At 40.7% G+C, this 22,967-nt stretch overlaps 1 protein-coding gene and 1 pseudogene across 2 annotated transcripts in view; one reads left to right on the top strand and one right to left on the bottom strand.

Moving 5' to 3' along the window:
- Nucleotides 1-22,967, top strand: part of LOC309961786 (vomeronasal type-2 receptor 1-like) — a gene marked incomplete at both ends in the record, with an annotated part of 32,255 nt that overhangs the window by 5,672 nt on the left and 3,616 nt on the right. The window contains 3 exon segments of the mRNA XM_082839277.1: nucleotides 2,038-2,881; nucleotides 2,884-2,903; nucleotides 8,849-9,076. Coding sequence (XP_082695403.1) covers nucleotides 2,038-2,881; nucleotides 2,884-2,903; nucleotides 8,849-9,076 — 1,092 coding nt within the window.
- On the bottom strand, nucleotides 6,423-7,803 carry LOC309962532 (RNA-binding protein with serine-rich domain 1-like; annotated as a pseudogene). The gene has a single exon. The product of its transcript is annotated as an RNA-binding protein with serine-rich domain 1-like (transcript).

Genomic DNA, 22,967 nt, shown 5'->3' with positions numbered 1-22,967 from the left:
CTGGGACAAAGTGAGAGAGTGGCATGGACATATATACACTACCAAACGTAAAATAGATAGCTAGTGGGAAGCAGCCGCATAGCACAGGGAGGTCAGCTTGGTGCTTTGTGACCACCTAGAAGGGTGGGATAGGGAGGGTGGGAGGGAGATGCAAGAGGGAGAGGATATGGGGATATATGTATACATATAGCTGATTCACTTTGTTATACAACAGAAACTAACACACCATTGTAAAGCAATTATACTCCAATAAATATGTTTAAAAAAAAAGAAAAGAAAAGAAAATATAAGTAAAGTTCTATATTTATTTCCAGGGGTGGTTCACAAAAATATCAAGTCAGGACTTATTAGTGTGAAGGATGATTAAGCTTATTTGTGTTACTGAAGCAATGGGAGAAGTTAAAATAATTGTTAAAAAGTGGCATTTACAAAGTGTGTCTTATAAAGGCTGCAAATACAAATGTAGGGGGAACAGGGTAATACTGAAGAACAGAACCAAGAGGAGGGGTCAGGTGACACAGCCGACACCTTCAGTGTGGGCTTCATGCAGCTTAGACAAATTGCTGCTGTGAGCTCTGCTTTCCACCAAATACCGACTGTGGTCCAGGCACCTACTAGAAACCTGTAGATAGATCTTCTCATTTAAGTCTTGTAGTAAATCTGCAAAGAGGGTAAAAGAAATCTTACATACAACAGACACTTTCACGTGTGTTGTCTCATTTAATATGCTGAGCAACCTTAAAATGTAGATGTCATAACCCTGATTTCACTCATGGGGAAACTGATTTCAGCAGGTTTTAGTATCCACAATCTTACACTGATTATGTAGCTGGAATTAGAAATCAGGTGTCTCTGCTTCGAAAATGAGATTCTTTCCTACATATGGCTTCCATGATGTTGGTGCTTGGGAGGTTCCAAAGAAGAATGTAAACTTTAGCCAGTGGAGTAAGGATAGGACAAAGGATAAAGAGAAAAATAGGAATAATCTGTCATTTATGAAAGAATTGGCAATCATGGAGCTATGTAATTATAATATAGGAGGTCTTATTGGAAGTGATGCAGTAATAACATGGAATGGCAATGGGATGGGATAGGAGAGAATGTGACGTATCTTCTTAACTGCAGAGTCACTGAGGCTGAGAGTAAGGTACAGCAGAAATGTAAGTAAGATTGTCAGAAATTCACGTTACTGGCCATTCTACTTTCATTCTTAAGTTCTCACTGATAGAAAATATGCACAAGGACCACTGGCAAGATGAGAAAAATACCTCTTCGTTTATCTAGCAAGTGCCTATAAAATGAGGGCCTCTAGTAACTCTTTTGGAGAATAAGACTTAAACCTGAGGTGGAAGTGGAGTTTCCTACCGTCTTTCTCAGTCTAAGTCTTAGGACTTAAATACCCAGAAAGCCCGGCAGAGAGAAACAAGGACAGAGAAGAGAAGAAAAAGAGAGAAAGCAGGAGAGAGAGAGAGAGAGAGAGAGAGAGAGAGAGGGAGGGAGGGAGGGAGGGAGGGGGAGGGAGGGAGGGAGGGAGGGAGAGAAAGAGAGAAAGGGAGAGGAAAGAAAAGAAAAGAAAGAGGAACTGGGCCTGACAAATAGATTATGAGTCTGCTTACTCCATCATCTGTATGGATGATGAATTAGATCAGAGAAAGAGCCTGGATGGCTTGAATCACACACCTAGTCTCAAGAAAACATAGATGAAAGGACTGGTCACCTCCCTTTCCGAGTATGTGACCCTGAGTATGAAAAGTGGTGCATTGAATGTCATCACTTTAATAATTAGCTCCTCCAGCTACCTTGGGGTGGGGTGAGGTGGGAATAGGGTGGATAGGGAGGCCCAAAGTGCTCCCCCTAACAGTCCCCACCACCCACGGAGCAGGGAGAGGAGTAGAAGTCCTTTTGTCTCTGGAAGGGTGTGAGAATAAAGGGAGAACTGTTAAGTTCCCTCCTTCTCCAATACAGATACTCAGAGGTTGTGTAATTTGAGGTTTGGCTATTGCTTTCTAATAACTGCATGAATATTTTCAGTTGCAGGTGGGTTACGCCTCTACCTCCTCACTTCTTAGTGACAAATTTCCATCTTATCTTCACACAGTAGCCAGTGATAAGATCCAGTCGGAGGCCATGGTACAACTTATCCAACATTTTGGTTGGGTCTGGATAGGCACCATAGCAGCTGATGATGATTATGGAAAATATGGAGTAAAGCTTTTTAAGGAAAAAATGGAGAGTGTCACCCTTTCTGTTGCATTCTCCGAAACCATTCCCAAAGTCCATTCTAATGAGAAAATGCAAAAAGCTATTGATGCTATAACGAACTCCAATGCCAGAGTCATTGTGCTCTATGCATCTGATATTGACCTAAGTCCTTTCATGCTGGAAATGGTTTACCATAACATAACTGACAGAACATGGATAGCGAGTGAAGCCTGGATCGCCTTCGCTCTCATTGCAAAGCCTGAATATTTCTTGTATTTTAGTGGAAGTATTGGATTTTCAATACCAAGAGCTGATATACTGGGATTAAAAGAACTTCTTTATGATGTAAATCCTGGCAAGGATCCAAATGATGTCCTGACCATTGAATTTTGGCAAACTGCTTTTAACTGTACTTGGCCCAAGAGTAGTGTTCCATACAACACTGACCATAGAGTGAATATGACTGGTAAAGAGGACAGATTACACGCCATGTCTGATAAATTCTATACTGGAAAGGAGAAGTTGGAAGATCTTAAAAATACCTATCTGGATGTGTCTCAGCTAAAAATTACACACAATGTCAACCAAGTTGTGTATTCTATGGCATATGCCCTGGATCATCTAAGTAGATGTGAGGAAGGACACTGGCCATATATTCCAGGAAACACCTGTGCATATATACTGATTTTGAACCTTGGCAGGTAAGTTGTGGTTTGTTTTACTTCATGATATAGTTTGACATAAAAAGCATTCATACAATTAAAACCATTGATCTGCTTTTGTACTTCATAGACATGATTTTATCACATGCCCCCTAAAAGAATGGCTTGCTTATGTTACCTAAATGGGCATTTTAGAGTTTCCATTTGTTAACAGAGTTATTATTAGGTTTGCTGTGAATGATAGAAAACCCCCCCCATACAGTGCTTTAAACAAGATAGGTTTTTTTCCTTCACATAAATGAAGTTTGGAGGTTAGCATTCTGGGACTGAAAGAGTGGCTTAGGGATTGAGGTTCCTTCTACCTTGTCATTTCATCACTCTGAATCTGTGCGTTCACCTCATAATTCCATATGGCTACGTGGGCTTCAACCATCATGTCCACACTCTAACCAGCAGGAAGGAGAAAGGACAAAGATGCGTATATGGCTCCATTTAAGTACATTTCCTGGAAATTACGTACAATTCTCTTTACATCCCATTAGCCGGGATCTAGTTATATGGTCACATGTAGCTGCAAGGGAAACTGGAAGATGTAGCCTTTGTGCAGTGTCAGAGGGGCCATGCTAGGGTGTGAAGACCAGGAGGTGAAGATTGTTAGGACCACCTTGGAGATTGGCTCTCACATCTCCTGTCTCAGGTCTGACGTCCCAGCAATTCATGTTGGGACACAGAAACCCTAATGGTCTCACCAAGATGCACACCTAATCAGAGGGCGCCTCTGCTTACATCCTTCAGTACCTCCCCTCTCCTATAAAGGATAAAGCATGAGCATCCCTGGTCTGACACTGTCGGCCCTCTACGATCTATGCCATCAGCATCTCTGACTCCATTGCTCTTTCCATGATCCTCACCACTTTATTTTCCAGCAACACCAAATTGCTTGTCCCAACAGGGTCCACAGTGGCTGGAACCACTGCATCTTCACTTTTATTTCTATTTTCAAATTGATCCCACGATGCACTTAGTTTTGTATCTCTTTAGCCTCCACCAATCTGTGGCAGTTCTTCATTCGTTTCTTTTTTTTTTTTTAATGAACGTGATACTTTTCATAAGTACTGGACAGCTATTTATGTTTTTCAATTTATGTTTGTCTAATTTTTTTCCTCATGATTACATTTAGGTTATGCATTTATGGCTATAATACTGTAAAGGTGATATGTATCCTTTTCTATGTCTCATATCAGGAGGTACATGATGTCACTATGTCTCATTAATGGTGACATTAACTTTGATTACTTAGTGACAGTGATGTCACCATGTGTTTCCATTATAAAGTTACTATGTTTCCCTTTGTAATTAATAATTATATTGTGAGGCAATATTTTGAAGCTCTGAAAATATTGTTTTACGTAATGCTTTGATCCACAAAGTTTAGCATCCTTTGATGACGATTATTGCCTGAAACAACTATTACTGTGTTTATGTGATTTTTTTTCTATTTCCCTCATTCCTTCTACATTTATTAAATGGAATTATACTTTTCCCTCACTAATTTATTTGCATCACATGGACTCATGGATATACTATTCTATGAGTATAATAATTCATAGCTATCATTATGCATTTTGTTGCTCAAAATTCTCCGGGTTGGACAATTTGTATTGTATTGTGTTGTATTTCTCTGCCTCAGTCTTGAAGTAGCCATTTCTCCAGAGTCCTATTTCCATTTACTGGAGAATGGAATTTAGAAAGCAAGATCTGAGTACTAAGTTGTTCATCGGTACTAGGGAAATCGTGGTAAATTCAAAATGAGAAATTAAGTTATGCTATAGGTGAGTTCTTTCATTTTAAAAGAAATCCTCTGAGTGCTTTTTTAACAAAAAGGATCTTTTTATATGGTAAATAACAATCTCTAATTTGTTATTTGAAGATTTCAATATTACAATTTAAATTTGCTCAAAAAGCAACAAATGTGTGTTAGGATTGCAGAGAAAAGAGTTTTTAGGGAAGGTCAAGGGACCACAAAGTGTTAGGGTGAATGGTGGTGGTGTAGTCCAAGGGAGAATTCATGCTCTTTGACACACTCCCGGAATGATGTAAGTAAAAACTGAAAAGTAAGACCTCACAGTAGAGAGAGTTAATAGGCACATTTAAGGATGCTTCATAAATGCATCAAAAAGTAAAAAATTGTGATTTATTTAAAACCAAAATGATAATGCACTCCATAATCATTTTTCTCAGCTTATCTCATTAGCAGACTTGGTCAGAACATATATATATATGTTTTACTCTTGTGGTTTATTTGGGCATTTCTAAATTCTTTTTCATGCCTCGTGGTAGGGAACTGTCCTACCATCCAATGATGATAAACAGATGGAATTATGGAAAGGCTGTAAGGTTGCAGCCTTTGAAAATTTCCTTGCTTGAGTCTTCTGAAGACTGGGAAAGAAAAACATGCCTCTCCCCAGTGGACTTGGCATTAAAAGTCACCCTGTTGTGAACTCTGATGTAGGTTTCATGTTGACTGAGAATAGCATACAGTAAAAGAGGGAGAGATAAAAGGGCAAGTGACCTGGAGTAGCCCTACTGGTAGATGGTGATTATTATAATACTTACCTTTGTATACTGACTTACTAAAAGCTTCTAGCTATATTACCTTAATCTCTACGACAGAGGTAGTGCAGGGATGATTTCCCTTTTTTTACAGACTGGGAAACTAATGCTTAGTTAGGATATATGACTTGCCTAAGGTTATGTCATTTGACAGAGCCAAAATATGACTCCAAATCATCATACACCATAATTCAGGCTCCTTCTGCTATGTTGTTTCTCTGGTTTGTGGAGGGTTAGGGATTGGACTGGGCCCTCTGGTTGGGAGACATAAGTCTAGCATGTGGTGCTGACAAAGACCAAGGGCACAGGATATTTCTCAGTGCAGACTGGTTACCTTCATACTAAAGAACGTATGCTCTTACCCCAGCTAAGGTTGACTGGGTAAAGCAAGAGTACTAGAGGTATTATTTTGTTAGGGGGTTCCTATTTATGTCTATGAAGTTATTCTGTAGGTGTACAATCAGCTCCATCCGCTTTTGTACTCTTAGCAATGGCCTCTTTGGCACACCCTTGTCTCACATATTATTCCCTTGGCTTAGAATCTCTTTGATTCCAGTATTTGTCAGGCAACTTGCTACTATTTTTTTTCTTTTTCTGAGCTGCACTCTAATCCTAGGTTTATCAACACAATTCTTTTCTCTACACAACAAAGTACAAACACAATATTATCTAAAATGCCACAAAGTTACAAAACTCAAAACAGAAACTGTATAGTACTGACTGTACAATAAAAGCCAAAGAAGCAATGTACACATTGCCAAGGTAACTTGCCGGACCACCAAGAACACCAGCACAACGTGGGGGGGGGTGCTTCTGTGGTGACCCGACAGAGCTGGCTCTCAACTTATGAGTTTCAGAGAGAAAGGGAGATGTGTGTGTGCACGCACATGAGTACACGTGAAAAGAACCATTTGGGGTATTAGGCCCTAGAGGTCAGAAGAGGACTCAAGCAGAGGAGCAGGGCCAGGCTAACTGGAACGGCAGCTGCGTAAAATCACACCCTTTCCTGTGGGACCCTGCAGGCCAACAGGTTAGGGCACGAGCAGGCCACCAGATCGGCCCCAGGTCACCTGTGGAACGGGAAAACATGCTCCCAGGCTGGGGCTGTACCACCTCCTGGAGCCCCCTGTTCATCCCTGCTGGCTCTGCCACTAAACTGACTCTCAGGAACTGTGGAAGCTTTCTAGCCAGAAAACTGGAGGGCATCTTTATAAGCGTGACCCCAAACCAACAACACTCGTGCAGCCGGAACTCTGCCGCCAGGGGAAATGTAGCAGTTACTGCCTTCACCTTCGAAGCCTGCCTCTGAGTGAGGGATTTCTTTCCTACCGATCCTCCTTCGTCTAGAAAAGTGACAAAAGTGAGTTGGATGGGAGTCCAAGTCACAGGGCAGAGCTTCAGTGGCCCTGCGTATCGGGAGGAGTTGAAGCTGGAGCGGCTCCTGCGGCTGCGGCGGCGGGGGGATCGCGCCAAGGGGATCGCGCCAAGGGGAACGCGACCTTCTCCTCATCCGTGGGGGTGACCTGCGCCACATGGGAGGCGGTGGCGGCATTCTCCTGGGAGGGCTGAATCGCCGGGGGGCGGGGGAGGTGGCCGAGGCCAGGGGTCCAGCAGAGCGGTGGCAGTGATCTCCTGGCCATCGATGTGTCCTCCGTCCATGTGCTTCAGCGCCTTCTCGGGCTCATCTGGATTCTCAAACTACACATATACGTAGCCTTTAGACAGATGCGGGTGCATCCTTTCTACAGGCACGTCAATCATTTAAATTTTCCCATAGGTGGAGAATATCTCCAGGATATGATCCTTAGTCACATTCCTGGTGAGCCTTCCAATGTGCACTGTGGTGGGTTTAGGCGAAGGGCTCCGCCTTTTCCTTTCCTTTTCATCTCTTTTGGGTGGTTTGGATTTGGAGCGGGAACGCCGCCTGTTGTCCTGCCTGCGCCGACTAGGACTGGGAGAGCCAGGCGAGCTGCCGGAGCTGGAGCTGCGGGATGTGCTGGAACTTCCTGAGCGGCTCCATGCTGAAGATGAGCTGGAGCCGCGGCTGGAGCTCGTGCTGGTGCTCGAGCCCGAGCTGCAGTTCGAGCTGGACCGAGACCTGGTGCTGCTGCTACCACTGGAAGCGCTGCGCCTCTTTCGAGTTTTATCCCTGTCACGATCCTTCTCGCTCGACTCCTTGGTGGCCCCCATATCTTTAGAGCGATTCTTGGACTTCTCATCAGAGCCGTCTTTGCGCTTGGTAGGAGAAGGAGCCCCAGTGCTGGACTTTTGTATTATTTTCTTTGACTCCTAGCAAGCTCTTCTTTTTCACTCCTGATAAATCCATTTTCCCCTTCTGAGGTGTTCAAAGCAGCAATGGCGGCCTCACTTATCTGAACTCTCCCTTCTAACTTGAGTCTGAGAAACGATCCTTAATCGATAGCAATTTACGCCAAAGTGCAGCATCTTCCAGCCGCCGTGACCTCCTCCCCGTCTCCTCAGCCTCTGAGGCCGGCGCCGCTCTGACGTCAGGATTAGGGAGCGGGAAGGCCTAAGTTTTTTTAAAACCCAGCTCAGATGGCTACTTCCTGGGGAAACCTCCTTCAGTTTTCCTAAGGCAGTTAGTTAGCCACTCCCTCATCTATGCCCTCTCAACACTCTTTCCACATCAGCAACACAGAGTACATTGAATTTACCATTAGTACCTGTTTATTTGTCTAGCCCTTCTACTGGACTGTGAACTTTGGAAGGGTGGGGAATGGGTCTTGATCTCCCCGTCTCTAGCACCTGACATGTAGGGAAGGGAATGATGGTAGTAGGGTAGACTGGTACCTATTAGTGAAGAAATCTAAGAGGGAATAACCTCTCTTCCCTAGGTTTGTAGGTATTAGGAAATATTAGACATCACTTTACCTTGGTATAGATCAGTACTGTCTAATAGAAATTTAAAAGCCACACAGGTAATTAAAATTTTTATAGTAGCCAAATTAAAAAATAAAAAGGAACAGATGAAGTTAAATTTAATATATTTTATTTAACCGCAAATAATACTTTAACATTTGGTCATAATCAGGATAACTTAATATAAGAATAATTACATGAAATTATTAAGGAGAGAGTTTACATTTTTTTGAACTAACTTTTGCAACCCAGTGTATATTTTACCCTTATAGCCCATTGCAATTTGGCCAGCCACTTTTCAAATTTCAATTGTCATATGTGGCTAGGAGCTGTTGTATTAGACAGCAAAGGTATAGAGGAATAGGAAAAAATTCAGTCCCATGAATTAGATAGGAGTTTTGAGATTATTTTCTTTATAAACCCTGTTTTCTAGGCAATCAAATTTTTAAAAATTGTTTTTTTCCCTGTTGTTTTCCCCCCTTTTTTTCTAGTTAATGTATTATTTGAAGACACTTAAGTTTACAACCCATAATGGAATGAGAATAGAAGTTGATGATAATGGAGATGTGGCTGGATACTATGATATTCTAAATTGGCAATTAGATGATAATGGAGAGATAACCTTTGTGAAGGTTGGAGAATATATATTCACAAACTCTAAATTTGAACTCGTGATGATTAAGAATGTGACAATATTTTGGAACAACGAATCATTAGAGGTTAGTTACTCTGACATCTTATTTTGTTTATATATAGAGAGAATTGCATTTCTATACTCTTTTAGGTGCTATGGAATATCAGAAACCTAGAGCTGGCTATTCCAAGTTAATTTTCCCAAATAAAATACATATCTTTTCTATATATAGGTTCAGATCTTTTGTTTTTGGAACTTTTTTTGATTATAGTTTTAAATATTAGCTCTATGATTTTGTTTTCCTTCTTCAAGTACTCCAAAATGTTTGACTTCCTTTGTCTCTTCCTTTTATTCACTTTCTTTCTGATAATTTTTGCTTTATTCTTTATCTCATCCTTATTCTCTTTATTGTTTTCCTGCCTTTATTCAATGCCCCTTATTAACTTTTTACTCAAGTATATATATTTTGAACACCTTGTGACTTTTATCTTAATTTTTGAAATAGTTTCTTTCCTGAGATAAATGAACTTTTTTCATTTCTTCCAGTCTTATATCCATTGATGTTTTAAATTTTAAAATATCTGGTTCGAGATATTTTTGACATCTACAAGTGCTTTTCTGAGAATACTTAATTGAAGTGCTAGGATATCTATTTAAAGTGTTACAGTATTCTTCTGCTTAATGGTTGTGTGTGTACGTTTCAGAGGGGAATTTTAACTTACTGGAATATTTTTAAAAAAATTTTATTGAAGTATTGTTGATTTACAATGTTGTGTTAATTTCTGCTGTACAGCAAAGTGATTCAGTTATATATATATATATATATACTTTTCTTTTCCATTATGGTTTATCACAAGATATTGAATATAGTTCCGTGTGCTACACAGTAGGACCTTGTTGTTTATCCATCCTATATACAATAGTTAGCATCTGCTAATCCCAAACTCCCAATCCTTCCCACCCCCACCCCCCTCCCTCCCTCTTGGCAACCACAAGTCTGTACTCTGTATCTGTGAGTCTGTTTCTGTTTCATAGATATGTTCATTTGTATCGTATTTCAGATTCCACATATAAGTGATATCATATGGTATTTGTCTTTCTTTTTCTGCAATGAACATTGGGGTGAAAGTATCTTTTTGAATTATGGTTTTCTCTGGATATAAGCCCAGGAGTGGGATTTCAGGATCATGTGGTAGCTCTATTTTAAGCTTTCTAAAAAAAAAATTTATTGGAGTATAGTTGCTTTACAATGTTGTGTTAGTTTCAGGTGTACAGCAGAGTAAATCAGTTATACATATACATATATCCACTCTTTTAGATTCCTTTCCCATATAGGCCATTACAGAGTATTGAGTAGAGTTACCTGTGCTATACAGTAGGTCCTTATTAGTTATCTATTTTATATATAGTAGTATGTATATGTCAATCCCAACCTCCCAATTGAGCCCTCCCCCCCCATACCCCCTGGTAACCGTAAGTTTGTTTTCTACATCTGTAATTCTATCTCTGTTTTGTAGATAAGTTAATTTGTATCCTTTTTTAGATTCTCCATATAAGTGATATCATATGATATTTGCCTTTCCCGTTTGACTTACTTTGCTCAGTATGACAATCTCTAGGTCCATCCATGTTGCTGCAAATGCATTATTATTATTATTTTTTAAGGCTAAGTAGTATTCCATTATATATATGTACCATATCTTTTTTTTTTTAACATCTTTATCGGAGTATAATTGCTTTACAATGGTGTGCTAGTTTCTGCTTAACAACAAAATGAATCAGTTATATATATACATATGTTCCCATATCTCTTCCCTCTTGCATCTCCCTCCCTCCCACCCTCCCTATCCCACCCCTCCAGGTGGTCACAAAGCACCGAGCTGATATCCCTGTGCTATGCGGCTGCTTCACACTAGCTATCTACCTTACATTTGGTAGTGTATATATGTCCATGCCTCTCTCTCGCTTTGTCACAGCTTACCCTTCCCCCTCCCCATATCCTCAAGTCCATTCTCTAGTAGGACTGTGTCTTTATTCCTGTCTTACCCCTAGGTTCTTCATGACATTTTTTCTTCTTAAATTCCATATATATGTGTTAGCATATGGTATTTCTCTCTCTCTTTCTAACTTACTTCACTCTGTATGACAGACTCTAGGTCTATCCACCTCATTACAAATAGCTCAATTTCGTTTCTTTTTATGGCTGAGTAATATTCCATTGTATATATGTGCCACATCTTCTTTATCCATTCATCCGATGATGGACACTTAGGTTGTTTCCATCTCCGGGCTATTGTAAATAGAGCTGCAGTGAACATTTTGGTACATGACTCTTTTTGAATTATGGTTTTCTCAGGGTATATGCCCAGTAGTGGGATTGCTGGGTCATATGGTAGTTCTATTTGTAGTTTTTTAAGAAACCTCCATACTGTTCTCTACAGTGGCTGTATCAATTTACATTCCCACCAACAGTGCAAGAGGGTTCCCTTTTCTCCACAACCTCTCCAGCATTAATTGTTTCTAGATTTTTTGATGCTGGCCATTCTGACTGGTGTGAGATGATATCTCATTGTAGTTTTGATTTGCATTTCTCTAATGATTAGTGATGTTGAGCATTCTTTCATGTGTTTGTTGGCAATCTGTATATCTTCTTTGGAGAAATGTCTATTTAGGTCTTCTGCCCATTTTTGGATTGGGTTGTTTGTTTTTTTGTTATTAAGCTGCATGAGCTGCTTCTATATTTTGGAGATTAATCCTTTCTCAGTTGCTTCATTTGCAGATATTCTCTCCCATTCTGAGGGTTGTCTTTCGGTCTTGTTTATGGTTTCCTTTGCTGTGCAAAAGCTTTGAAGTTTCATTAGGTCCCATTTGTTTATTTTTGTTTTTATTTCCATTACTCTAGGAGGTGGGTCAGAAAGGATCTTACTGTGATTTATGTCACAGAGGGTCCTGCCTATATTTTCTTCTAAGAGTTTGACAGTTTCTGGCCTTACATTTAGGTCTTTAATCCATTGTGAGCTTATTTTTGTATATGGTGTTAGGGAGTGATCTAATCTCATACTTTTACATGTACTTGTCCAGTTTTCACAGCACCACTTATTGAAGAGGCTGTCCTTTCTCCACTGTATATTCCTGCCTCCTATATCAAAAATAGGAGACCATACGTGCGTGGGTTTATCTCTGGGATTTCTATCTTGTTCCACTGATGTATCTTTCTGTTTTTGTGCCAGGACCATACTGTCTTGATTACTGTAGCTTTGTAGTATAGTCTGAGGTCAGGGAGCCTGATTCCTCCAGCTCTGTTTTTCGTTCTCAAGATTGCTTTGGCTATTCGGGATCTTTTGTGTTTCCATACAAATTGTGAAATTTTTTGTTCTAGTTCTGTGAAAAATGCCAGTGGTAGTTTGATAGGAATTACATTGAATCTGTAGATTACTTTCAAGTAGTAGAGTCATTTTCACATGTTGATTCTTCCAATCCAAGAACATGGTATATCTCTCCATCTGTTTGTATCATCTTTAATTTCTTTCATCAGTGTCTTATAGTTTTCTGCATACAGGTATTTTGTCTCCTTAGGTAGGTTTATTCCTAGATATTTTATTCTTTTTGTTGCAATGGTAAATGGGAGTGTTTTCTTAATTTCACTTTGAGATTTTTCATCATTAGTGTATAGGAATGCCAGAGATTTCTGTGCATTAATGTTGTATCCTGCTACTTTACCAAATTCACTGATTAGCCCTAGTAGTTTTCTGGTAGCATCTTTAGGATTCTCTATGTATAGTATCATGTCATCTGCAAACAGTGACAGCTTTACTTTTTCTTTTCTGATTTGGATTCCTTTTATTTCCTTTTCTTCTCTGATTGCTGTGGCTAAAACTTCCAAACCTACGTTGAATAAGAGTGGTGAGAGTGGGCAACCTTGTCTTGTTCCTGATCTTAGTGGAAATGGTTTCAGTTTCTCACCATTGAGGACGATGTTGGCTGTGGGTTTGTCATATATGGCCTTTATTATGTTGAGGAAAGTTCCCTCTATGCCTACTTTCTGCAGGGTTTTTATCATAAATGGGTGTTGATTTTGTCGAAAGCTTTCTCTGCATCTATTGAGATGATCATATGGTTTTTCTCCTTCAATTTGTTAATATGGTGTATCACGTTGATTGATTTGCGTATATTGAAGAATCCTTGCATTCCTGGAATAAACCCCACTTGATCATGATGTATGATCCATTTAATGTGCTGTTGGATTCTGTTTGCTAGTATTTTGTTGAGGATTTTTGCATCTATGTTCATCAGTGATATTGGCCTGTAGTTTTCTTTCTTTGTGACATCCTTGTCTGGTTTTGGTATCAGGGTGAATGTGGCCTCATAGAAAGAGTTTGGGAGTGTTCCTCCCTCTGCTATATTTTGGAAGAGTTTGAGAAGGATAGGTGTTAGCTCTTCTCTAAATGTTTGATAGAATTCGCCTGTGAAGCCATCTGGTCCTGAGCTTTTGTTTGTTGGAAGATTTTTAATCACAGTTTCAATTTCAGTGCTTGTGATTGGTCTGTTCATATTTTCTATTTCTTCCTGATTCAGTCTTGGCAGGTTGTGCCTTTCTAAGAATTTGTCCATTTCTTCCAGGTTGTCCATTTTATTGGCATAGAGTTGCTTGTAGTAATCTCTCATGATCTTTTGTATTTCTGCAGTGTCAGTTGTTACTTCTCCTTTTTCATTTCTAATTCTATTGATTTGAGTCTTCTCCCATTTTTTCTTGATGAGTCTGGCTAATGGTTTGTCAATTTTGTTTATCTTCTCAAAGAACCAGCTTTTAGTTTTACTGATCTTTGCAATCATTTCCTTCATTTCTTTTTCATTTATTTCTGGTCTGATTTTTATGATTTCTTTTCTTCTGCTAACTTTGGGTTTTTTTTGTTCTTCTTTCTCTAATTGATTTAGGTGCAAGGTTAGGTTGTTTATTCAAGACGTTTCCTGTTGCTTAAGGTAGGATTGTATTGCTATAAACTTCCTCTTAGAACTGCTTTTGCTGCATCCCATAGATTTTGGGTCGTCGTGTCTCCATTGTCATTTGTTTCTAGGTATTTGTTGATATCCTCTTTGATTTCTTCAGTGATCACTTCGTTATTTAGTAGTGTATTGTTTAGCCTCCACGTGTTTGTATTTTTTACAGATCTTTTCCTGTAATTGATATCTAGTCTTATAGTGCTGTGGTCAGAAAAGATACTTGATACAGTTTCAATTTTCTTAAATTTACCAGGGCTTGATTTGTGACCCAAGATATGATCTATCCTGAAGAATGTTCCATGAGCACTTGAGAACAATGTGTATTCTGTTGTTTTTGGATGGAATGTCCTATAAATATCAATTAAGTCCATCTTGTTTAATGTATCATTTAAAGCTTGTGTTTCCTTATTTATTTTCATTTTGGATGATCTGTCCATTGGTGAAAATGGGGTGTTAAAGTCCCCTATTATGACTGTGTTACTGTCGATTTCCCCTTTTATGGCTGTTAGTATTTGCCTTATGTATTGAGGTGCTCCTATGTTGGGTGCATAAATATTTACAATTGTTATATCTTCCTCTTGGATCAATCCCTTGATCATTCTGTAGTGTTCTTCTTTTTCTCTTCTAATAGTCTTTATTTTAAAGTCTATTTTGTCTGATATGAGATTGCTACTCCAGCTTTCTTTTGGTTTCCATTTGCATGAAATATCTTTTTCTATCCCCTTACTTTCAGTCTGTATGTGTCTCTAGGTCTGAAGTGGGTCTCATGTAGACAGCAAATATATGGGTCTTGTTTTTGTATCCATTCAGCCAATCTGTGTGTTTTGGTGGGAGCATTTTGTCCATTTACATTTAAGGTAATTATCGATATGTATGTTCCTATTCCCATTTTCTTAATTGTTTTGGGTTCGTTATTGTAGGTCTTCTCCTTCTCTTGTGGTTCTTGCCTAGAGAAGTTCCTTTAGCAGTTGTTGTAGAGCTGGTTTGGTGGTGCTCAACTCTCTCAGCTTTTGCTTGTCTAAAGGTTTTAATTTCTCCATCAAATCTGAATGAGATCCTTGCTGGGTAGAGTAATCTTGGTTGCAGGTTTTTCTCCTTCATCACTTTAAATATGTCCTGACACTCCCTTCTGGCTTGCAGAATTTCTGCTGAAAGATCAGCTGTTAACCTTAAGGGGATTCCCTTGTGTGTTATTTGTTGTTTTTCCCTTGCTGCTTTTAATATGTTTTCTTTGTATTTAACCTTTGACAGTTTGATTAATATATGTCTTGGTGTGTTTCTTCTTGGATTTATCCTGTGTGGGACTCTCTGTGCTTCCTGGACTTGATTAACTATTTCCTTTCCCGTATTAGGGAAGTTTTCAACTATAATCTCTTGAAATATTTTCTCAGTCCCTTTCTTTATCTCTTCTTCTTCTGGAACCCCTATAATTCGAATGTTGGTGCGTTTAATGTTGTCCCAGAGGTCTCTGAGACTGTCCTCAGTTCTTTTCATTCTTTTTTCTTTATTCTGCTCTGCAGTAGTTATTTCCACTATTTTATCTTCCAGATCACTTATCCGTTCTTCTGCCTCAGTTATTCTGCTATTGATCCCATCTAGAGTATTTTTCATTACATTTATTGTGTTGTTTTTCGTTGTTTGTTTCATCTTTAGTTCTTCTAGGTCCTTGTAAATGTTTCTTGCATTTTGTCTATTCTATTTCCAAGATTTTGGATCATGTTTACTATCATTATTCTGAATTCTTTTTCCGGTAGACTGCCTATTTCCTCTTCATTTGTTAGGTCTGGTGGGTTTTTATCTTGCTCCTTCATCTGCTGTGTGTTTTTCTGTCTTCTCATTTTGCTTATCTTACTGTGTTTGGGGTCTCCTTTTTGCGGGCTGCAGGTTTGTAGTTCCCGTTGTTTTTGGTGTCTGTCCCCAGTGGCTAAGGTTGGTTCAGTGGGTTGTGTAGGCTTCCTGGTGGAGGGGACTAGTGCCTGTGTTCTGGTGGATGAGGCTGGATCTTGCCTTTCTGGTGGGCAGGTCCACGTCTGGTGGTGTGTTTTGGGGTGTCTGTGGACTTATTATGATTTTAGGCAGCCTCTCTGCTAATGGGTGGGGTTGTATTCCTGTCTTGCCTGTTGTTTGGCATAGGATGTCCAGTACTGTAGCTTGCTGGTCGTTGAGTGAAGCTGGGTGCTGGTGTCGAGATGCAGATCTCTGGGAGATTTTCGCCATTTGATATTATGTGGAGCTGGGAGGTGTCTTGTGGACCAGTGTTCTGAAGTTGGCTCTCCCACCTCACAAGCACAGCACTGACTCCTGGCTGCAGCACCAAGAGCCTTTCATGCACACGGCTCAGAATAAAAGGGAGAAAAAGTAGAAAGAAAGAATTAGTAGAAGTAGAAAGAAAGAAAGAAAGAAAGAAAGAAAGAAAGGTGGGAGGGAGGGAGGGAGGAAGGAGTGAAGGAAGGAAAAAAAGAAAGAAAGAAGATAAAGTAAAATAAAGTAAAGTAAGATAAAATATAATAGTTATTAAAATAAAAAAATAATTATTAAGAGAAAAACAAAAACAAACAAACAAACCAAAAAAACGGACGGATAGAGCCCTAGGACAAATGGTGGAAGCAAAGCTATACAGACAAAATCTCACACAGAAGCACACACATACACACTCACAAAAAGAGGAAAAGGGGAAAAAATCATAAATCTTGCTCTCAAAGTCCACCTCCTCATTTGGGATGATTGGTTGTCTATTCAGGTATTCCACAGATGCAGGATACATCAAGTTGATGGTGGAGCTTTAATCCACTGCTTCTGAGGCTGCTGGGAGAGATTTCCCTTTCTCTTCTTTGTTCTCACAGCTCCCAGGGGCTCAGCTTTGGATTTGGCCCCGCCTCTGCGTGTAGGTGGCCGGAGGGCGTCTGTTCTTCGCTCAGACAGGATGGGGTTAAAGGAGCAGGTGATTCAGGGCCTCTGGCTCATTCAGGCCGGGGGGAGGGAGGGGCACGGAGTGCAGGGCGAGCCTGCGGCGGCAGAGGCCGGCATGACGTTGCACCAGCCTGAGGCGCACTGTGTGTTCTCCCGGGGGAGTTGTCCCTGGATCCCGGGACCCTGGCAGTAGCGGGCTGCACAGCCTCCCCGGAAGGGGGGTGTGGACAGTGACCTGTGCTCGCACACAGGCTTCTTGGTGGCGGAAGCAGCAGCCTTAGCGTCTCCTGCCCGTCTCTGGGATCCGCGCTTTTTGCCGCGGCTCGCGCCCGTCTCTGGAGCTCCTTAAAGCAGCGTTCTTAATCCCCTCTGCTCTCGCACCAGGAAACAAAGAGGGAAGAAAAAGTCTCTTGCCTCTTCAGCAGATCCAGACTTTTCCCCGGACTCCCTCCCGGCCACCCGTGGCGCACTAACCCCCTGCAGGCTGTGTTCTCGCCGCCAGCCCCAGTCCTCTCCCTGAGCTCTAACCGAAGCCCGAGCCTCAGCTCCCAGCCCTGCCCACCCCGGCGGGTGAGCAGACAAGCCTATCGGGCTGGTGAGTGCTGGTCGGCACCGATCCTCTGTGCGGGAATCTCTCCGCTTTTCCCTCCGCACCCCTGTTGCTGTGCTCTCGCCCGCGGCTCCGAAGCTTTCCCCCTCCGCCACCCAGAGTCTCCGCCCGTGAAGGGGCTTCCTAGTGTGTGGAAACCTCTCCTCCTTCACAGCTCCCTCCCGCTGGTGCAGGTACCGTCCCTATCCTTTTGTCTCTGTTTATTCTTTTTTCTTTTGCCCTACCCAGATACGTGGGGAGTTTCTTGCCTTTGGGAGGTCTGAGGTCTTCTGCCAGCGTTTAGTAGGTGTTCTGTAGGAGTTGTTCCACGTGTAGATGTATTTCTGGTGTATCTGTGGGGAGGAAGGTGATCTCCGTGTCTTACTCTTCCGCCATCTTCCCCACATCTTCTTTATCTATTCATCTGTCAATGGACTTTTAGGTTGCTTCCATTTGCTGGCTATTGCAAATAGAGCTGCAATGAACATTGGGGTGCATGTGTCTTTTTGAATTATGGTTTTCTCTGGGAATATGCCCAGGATTGGGATTGCTGGGTCATATGATAGTTCTATTTTTAGTTTTTTAAGGAACCTCCATACTGTTCTCCACAGTGGCTGTATCAATTTACATTCCCACCAACAGTGTAGGAGGGTTCCCTTTTCTCCACATCCTCTTCTGCTGGAATGTTTCGATTTTCATTTTTTGTTTTCTTCCTATAGTAATCTTATATGGAGGCACAATTCTATCTTTAGTTGTTTCTATGGACAAGGATGTGAGTTTTAGGTGGATCACAAGTCTCTATTTCAAGACTGCCTTCTTCTGTTAGTAGAGTGCAGAGCAATTTATTTAAGAGATGACTTTTGTGTGGAAAGGGAAGACTTAACTTGTCTTTTGATTTTATGGTTCACTCTTGTTTCTATGGAGTTCTTAATTTTCCTTTCTTACTTTTTACCCTTTCTATCACTTCTCCCTCTGTATACTTTCTGTTCTCACTGCAGGGGTGAAACCATCGCTTTGAGTCCCACCTTCAAGACATTGCCCTATAGCCTGACATTTTCTTTCTAAGAATGTTTTGTCTACTCTCCAATAACCTTAGCTTGTCTGCTCCCCCTTACTCTTTTCTGCACAGTTTCCCCAGAGTTCCATCATTTCCCATACACCTAGGGATGAGGAGGGAGCTATAGAGGTGGCCTTGCTGGAATTTAATGGCTATTTCTCTAGTTATAATTACTTTGAAATTTATAATATTTTCAGGCTCTTTATGATGCTGAAGTTGTGGTCATGTGTGGTTTTATTTACTCTTTTTTTCTTTTAAATCTGTATGGTGTTTTTCAGAGACTGTGTGGAAAGATTCACAGTTTAGTAGTTACCATTACCCTGGGACAACCCAGAAGTCCTTCCCTTCCCTCTCTGACCATAGTTCTGGAGGAACTTTATTTCTTCCTCCTTATTTTTTTCTTATTTATTCCCAGGGTCAAAGAATGCGAAGTAGGATTTACAAGTTCATAATATAATTTGATGTAAGGAACATTAGCTTCCAGTATATATATATATACACACACACACACACACACATGGGTGCATAGACATGTCAATAAGTTTTAATATATCATTCAAAAAATCCTTTATTGAGAAATTATAGGAGAAAAGGGTGAGTTTCATAACTTTCAAAATTCTTTAAAAAAAATTGTTTTCAGGGCTTCCCTGGTGGCGCAGTGGTTGAGAGTCCGCCTGCCGATGCAGGGGACATGGGTTCGTGCCCCGGTCCAGGAAGATCCCACATGCCGCGGAGCGGCTGGGCCCGTGAGCCATGGCCGCTGAGCCTGCGCGTCCGGAGCCTGTGCTCCACAACGGAAGAGGCCACAACAGTAAGAGGCCCGCGTACCACAAAAAAAAAAAAAAATTGTTTTCAAAATCGTTCTGGAAAGCAGTGGATATGAGGTTTGAAGATTCGGTTGTAAAGTACTTACTCCAGACAAAAAGCTGTTATTTTCGTTATTACTGTTATTAATACTGAATTATTATTCGTTATTCATTATTATTACAATTTTAATTCCTCCACTTCCTATAGCAACAGGTGGGCTTTGCTCTGCAGAACTGCAGGTCTGAACATTTTAGAAGAGAAGCTAGAGACAGGGTGCCCTGGTTACACAATGTAAAGATAACACCTAGAGAAGCACTGGGGAAACCTCATCACTTACCAGACTGCTGAACTTTTTACCCTTAATGAAATATTAGTTCTAGGAGAGGAGAACTGTAGGGCTTTTGATATTCCAGTTTAGTGTTTATCTGTAGTGTTACAGTAAACCGATAGGGTGGTGGAAGAACATTGGCAATTTAATCTTCCATGTGAATCTTCTGGAGGAAGCAGCAGGAGTGAGAGAGGGCTATAAGTGGGTGTCAGGACAGCCAGCAGTTTTTCTTTGCTTCTTCAAGACATTTTTTGGGGGAGGATGTCTTTCTTCATCTTGTTTCTTATTCATGTATCTTCCCTCTTCTTGTGTGGCCCTTTTGACCTGGGATCTGAGATCCCCAAATAGTCTTCTGAATCATACTGGGAAAGGACATAAGAATACAAGAAAATTAAGATTTCCAAGCTCCTATGCTGTGCCAGATAGCAAGGGGATCTTTTTATCTCTTTTTTTAGTCCTTGGTTTTCCATGGGTATCAGTAAACATATACAGACTCATGTATACTCATAGATACATACACACATACATACATGCATACACGCTAGTTCCTCCCTTTCTTAACCCGACCTTAAGCAGCTCTTGAATACATTTTGGCAGGATAAAAATCAAAACTTAGTGTTTGCCACTGTAGGGGCCATAGTTCTTCTGCATTTTATTTCTTTGGCTTAGAGCTGCTCTGTCCAATACAGTTGTCCCTAGCCACATGTAGCTTTTAAAATTAAAATTAACTAAAATTAAAAATTTGCTTCCTTAGTCACATTAGCTACATTCCAAGTACTCAACCGCCACGTGTGGCTAGGGGCTACCATACTGGACAATACAGATATATAACACTTCCATCATTGCAGAAAGACAGAGCTGCCCTAGGCCTAGCATATAAACCACCTTCTGTGGCCCAAAGCCCTCTCCCTGAGTGGGGCCTGAGACTCTTCCCTTTTGTATTCCTGGTGCTAGCCATAGAGCAGGTGCTCAGTATAATGTTTTGTATGAAACAAGAGAAGATGCTATTGCTTGTATAAGCAAAGTTCATAGAATGCTCATTCTACTAAAAATTGATAGAAAAATAGTAAAATGTACTAGTAGATTTCTATTTTAATAATGTTTCATTAGAGCATAGTAATTTTATTTTTCTCATCTTTATTAAAATTAGGGTTATTTTTGGTTTTTTAAATAAATTTTATTTTATTTTTTCCCCCCGGCCATGCTGTGCGGCTTGTGGGATTTTAGTTCCCTGACCAGGGATTGAACCCGTGCCATCCTCAGTGAACGTTCGGAGTCCTAACCACTGGACCGCTAGGGTATTCCCAAGGTTATATTTGTATAATGAAATTGGTTCAAATGTAATTCAGTACAAATTCACTAAGCATGTGCTATGAGTCGACCTCTGTGTTAAGCACTGCAAAAAGACCACTGCCCTTGCAGCACTTAAAATCTAATAATTAATTAATTGAACAGATATTTATTGAACACAATATTATATGTGCTAGACACTGTTCTAGGAACTGGGGATGTGTTAATGTACAAAACAGAACAAATCCCTGCCTAATGGGACTAACATTTCAGTGGGAAGAGACAGGCAATATACAAGATAAATAAATAAGTTATATAGTATTTTAATGGATGACAATGTTAGGGAGAGAAGAATAGCAGGGATTGAGATAGAGGGTGCTGGCGGGAGTGTTGTAATCTCACATAGTGTGGTCAGGGAAGGCCTCACTGGGGTGACATTTGAATGAAAACTGAAAAGACAGTGAATCCATGCATTATCTAGGGGGAGAGCATTCCAAGCAGACGAAACAGCAACTTTTAAACCCTGAGGTAGGGGTACTTTTGGCATTTTAGAAGAACAGGAAAGAGTTCAGTGTGGCTGGAAAGAGTGAGAGAGAGAGGGTACTGGGAGAGGAGGTAAGAGGGGTGAGAGAGGGTCAGATCACATAGAGCCTTGTGGGCTGTTGAAGGACTTTGGCCTTTACTCTGAGTGAAATGGGGAGCCATGGAAGAGTTTTGACAGAGGAGAGTCATGATCCAACTTAGAGTTTACAGAATTATTCTGTCTGCCATGTTGCAAATAGACTGAAGGGGACAAGAGTAAAATCCACTGGATTTGCTGATGGACTGGCCTTGGAAGTGTCCTGCACCAACAATTAGTAGATGGTATAAGGCATGATTTAACTTATGATAATAAACTGAATCTGGAGGTTGGTAAGCAGATGGGCCTGAGTGAAGGTATGTGTAGGCAAGTAATAGAAGATATGGTTGGAGATGATGGGTGAGACTGGTGGTGTCAGTGACAGAAATAAGGAATTCGGGAGGGGGAATAGGGTAAATGGGGGTAGTTTTGGACATGTTGAATTTGAAGTGATGGTGGAATCTCAGAGTAGGGACATGTTGGGAGTTTAGGATATGGAATTAGAGGTCAGGTGGGAAAAGTTGGTGCTACAGTCAAGTTTTGGATGTTCTTAGGTAGAGATGCTGGTTGAAGACAAGAGAATGAATGAGCTGCTTTATATTGAGAGATAAAAGCAGAGGATCAAGGACTAGAGCCAAAAAAACAACAAACAAACAAACAACACCCACAGTGATGAGGTAGTAGAGGAAGTAGAACCAACAGAAGAAATAAGAGGACCCAGTGGAAGCCAAGGGAGCCTGCATCTCAAGGAGGAGTTGATCAAGAGTGCCAGATGTCCAAGAGGGAGAAAGGAGAACGGTACTAGAGGAAGAGCTGTCAGACTTGGCAAGAAACATTTTAGTGAGGTGAGTGGGCTGGAAGCTAGATCATGAGGGTTGAGAAGGGAAGGGATACTGAGAAACAGAACAAAAAGACATCAGCTTACTGTGATGATTTTCAAAGAAAGGTATATGGAGAGACCTTTTCAGAACACTGGGTCAGGAGAGAGGAAATATAGTCATTCTGTGGTGATACACACACACATGCACGCACGCACGCATGCGCGTGCACATAACCCTTTTAAGAAGCCTGTCTATTGTGTTTAGCAATACATACTTAAGTAATCTTACACACCATAACTGAGCTCATAGATTTCTGATATTTTCCATTGTTATCTAATTCAGATTTATCTTGGGAAACTCGACATAGGAAAATTCTGATTTCCAAAATGAATCTTTTCACTTTCCAAAATGAATCTCTGCTTAATGGAGAAATACAGCTTCTCTCCTTTTTAAATAGGAAGCTCCTCATTTACATTTAGATATAAACCGACTTACAAACATTGCATTTATGGTGGGTTTCAATGTGCACAACCATGTAGAATGTAAAGGGAGAC

Source organism: Leucopleurus acutus (genome assembly GCF_964270905.1).
Source record: "Leucopleurus acutus genome assembly, chromosome: 5".
Classification (NCBI taxonomy): domain Eukaryota; kingdom Metazoa; phylum Chordata; class Mammalia; order Artiodactyla; family Delphinidae; genus Leucopleurus; species Leucopleurus acutus.
Note: the sequence above shows the minus strand (reverse complement) of the source record. Positions and strands in the feature narration are given on the sequence as shown.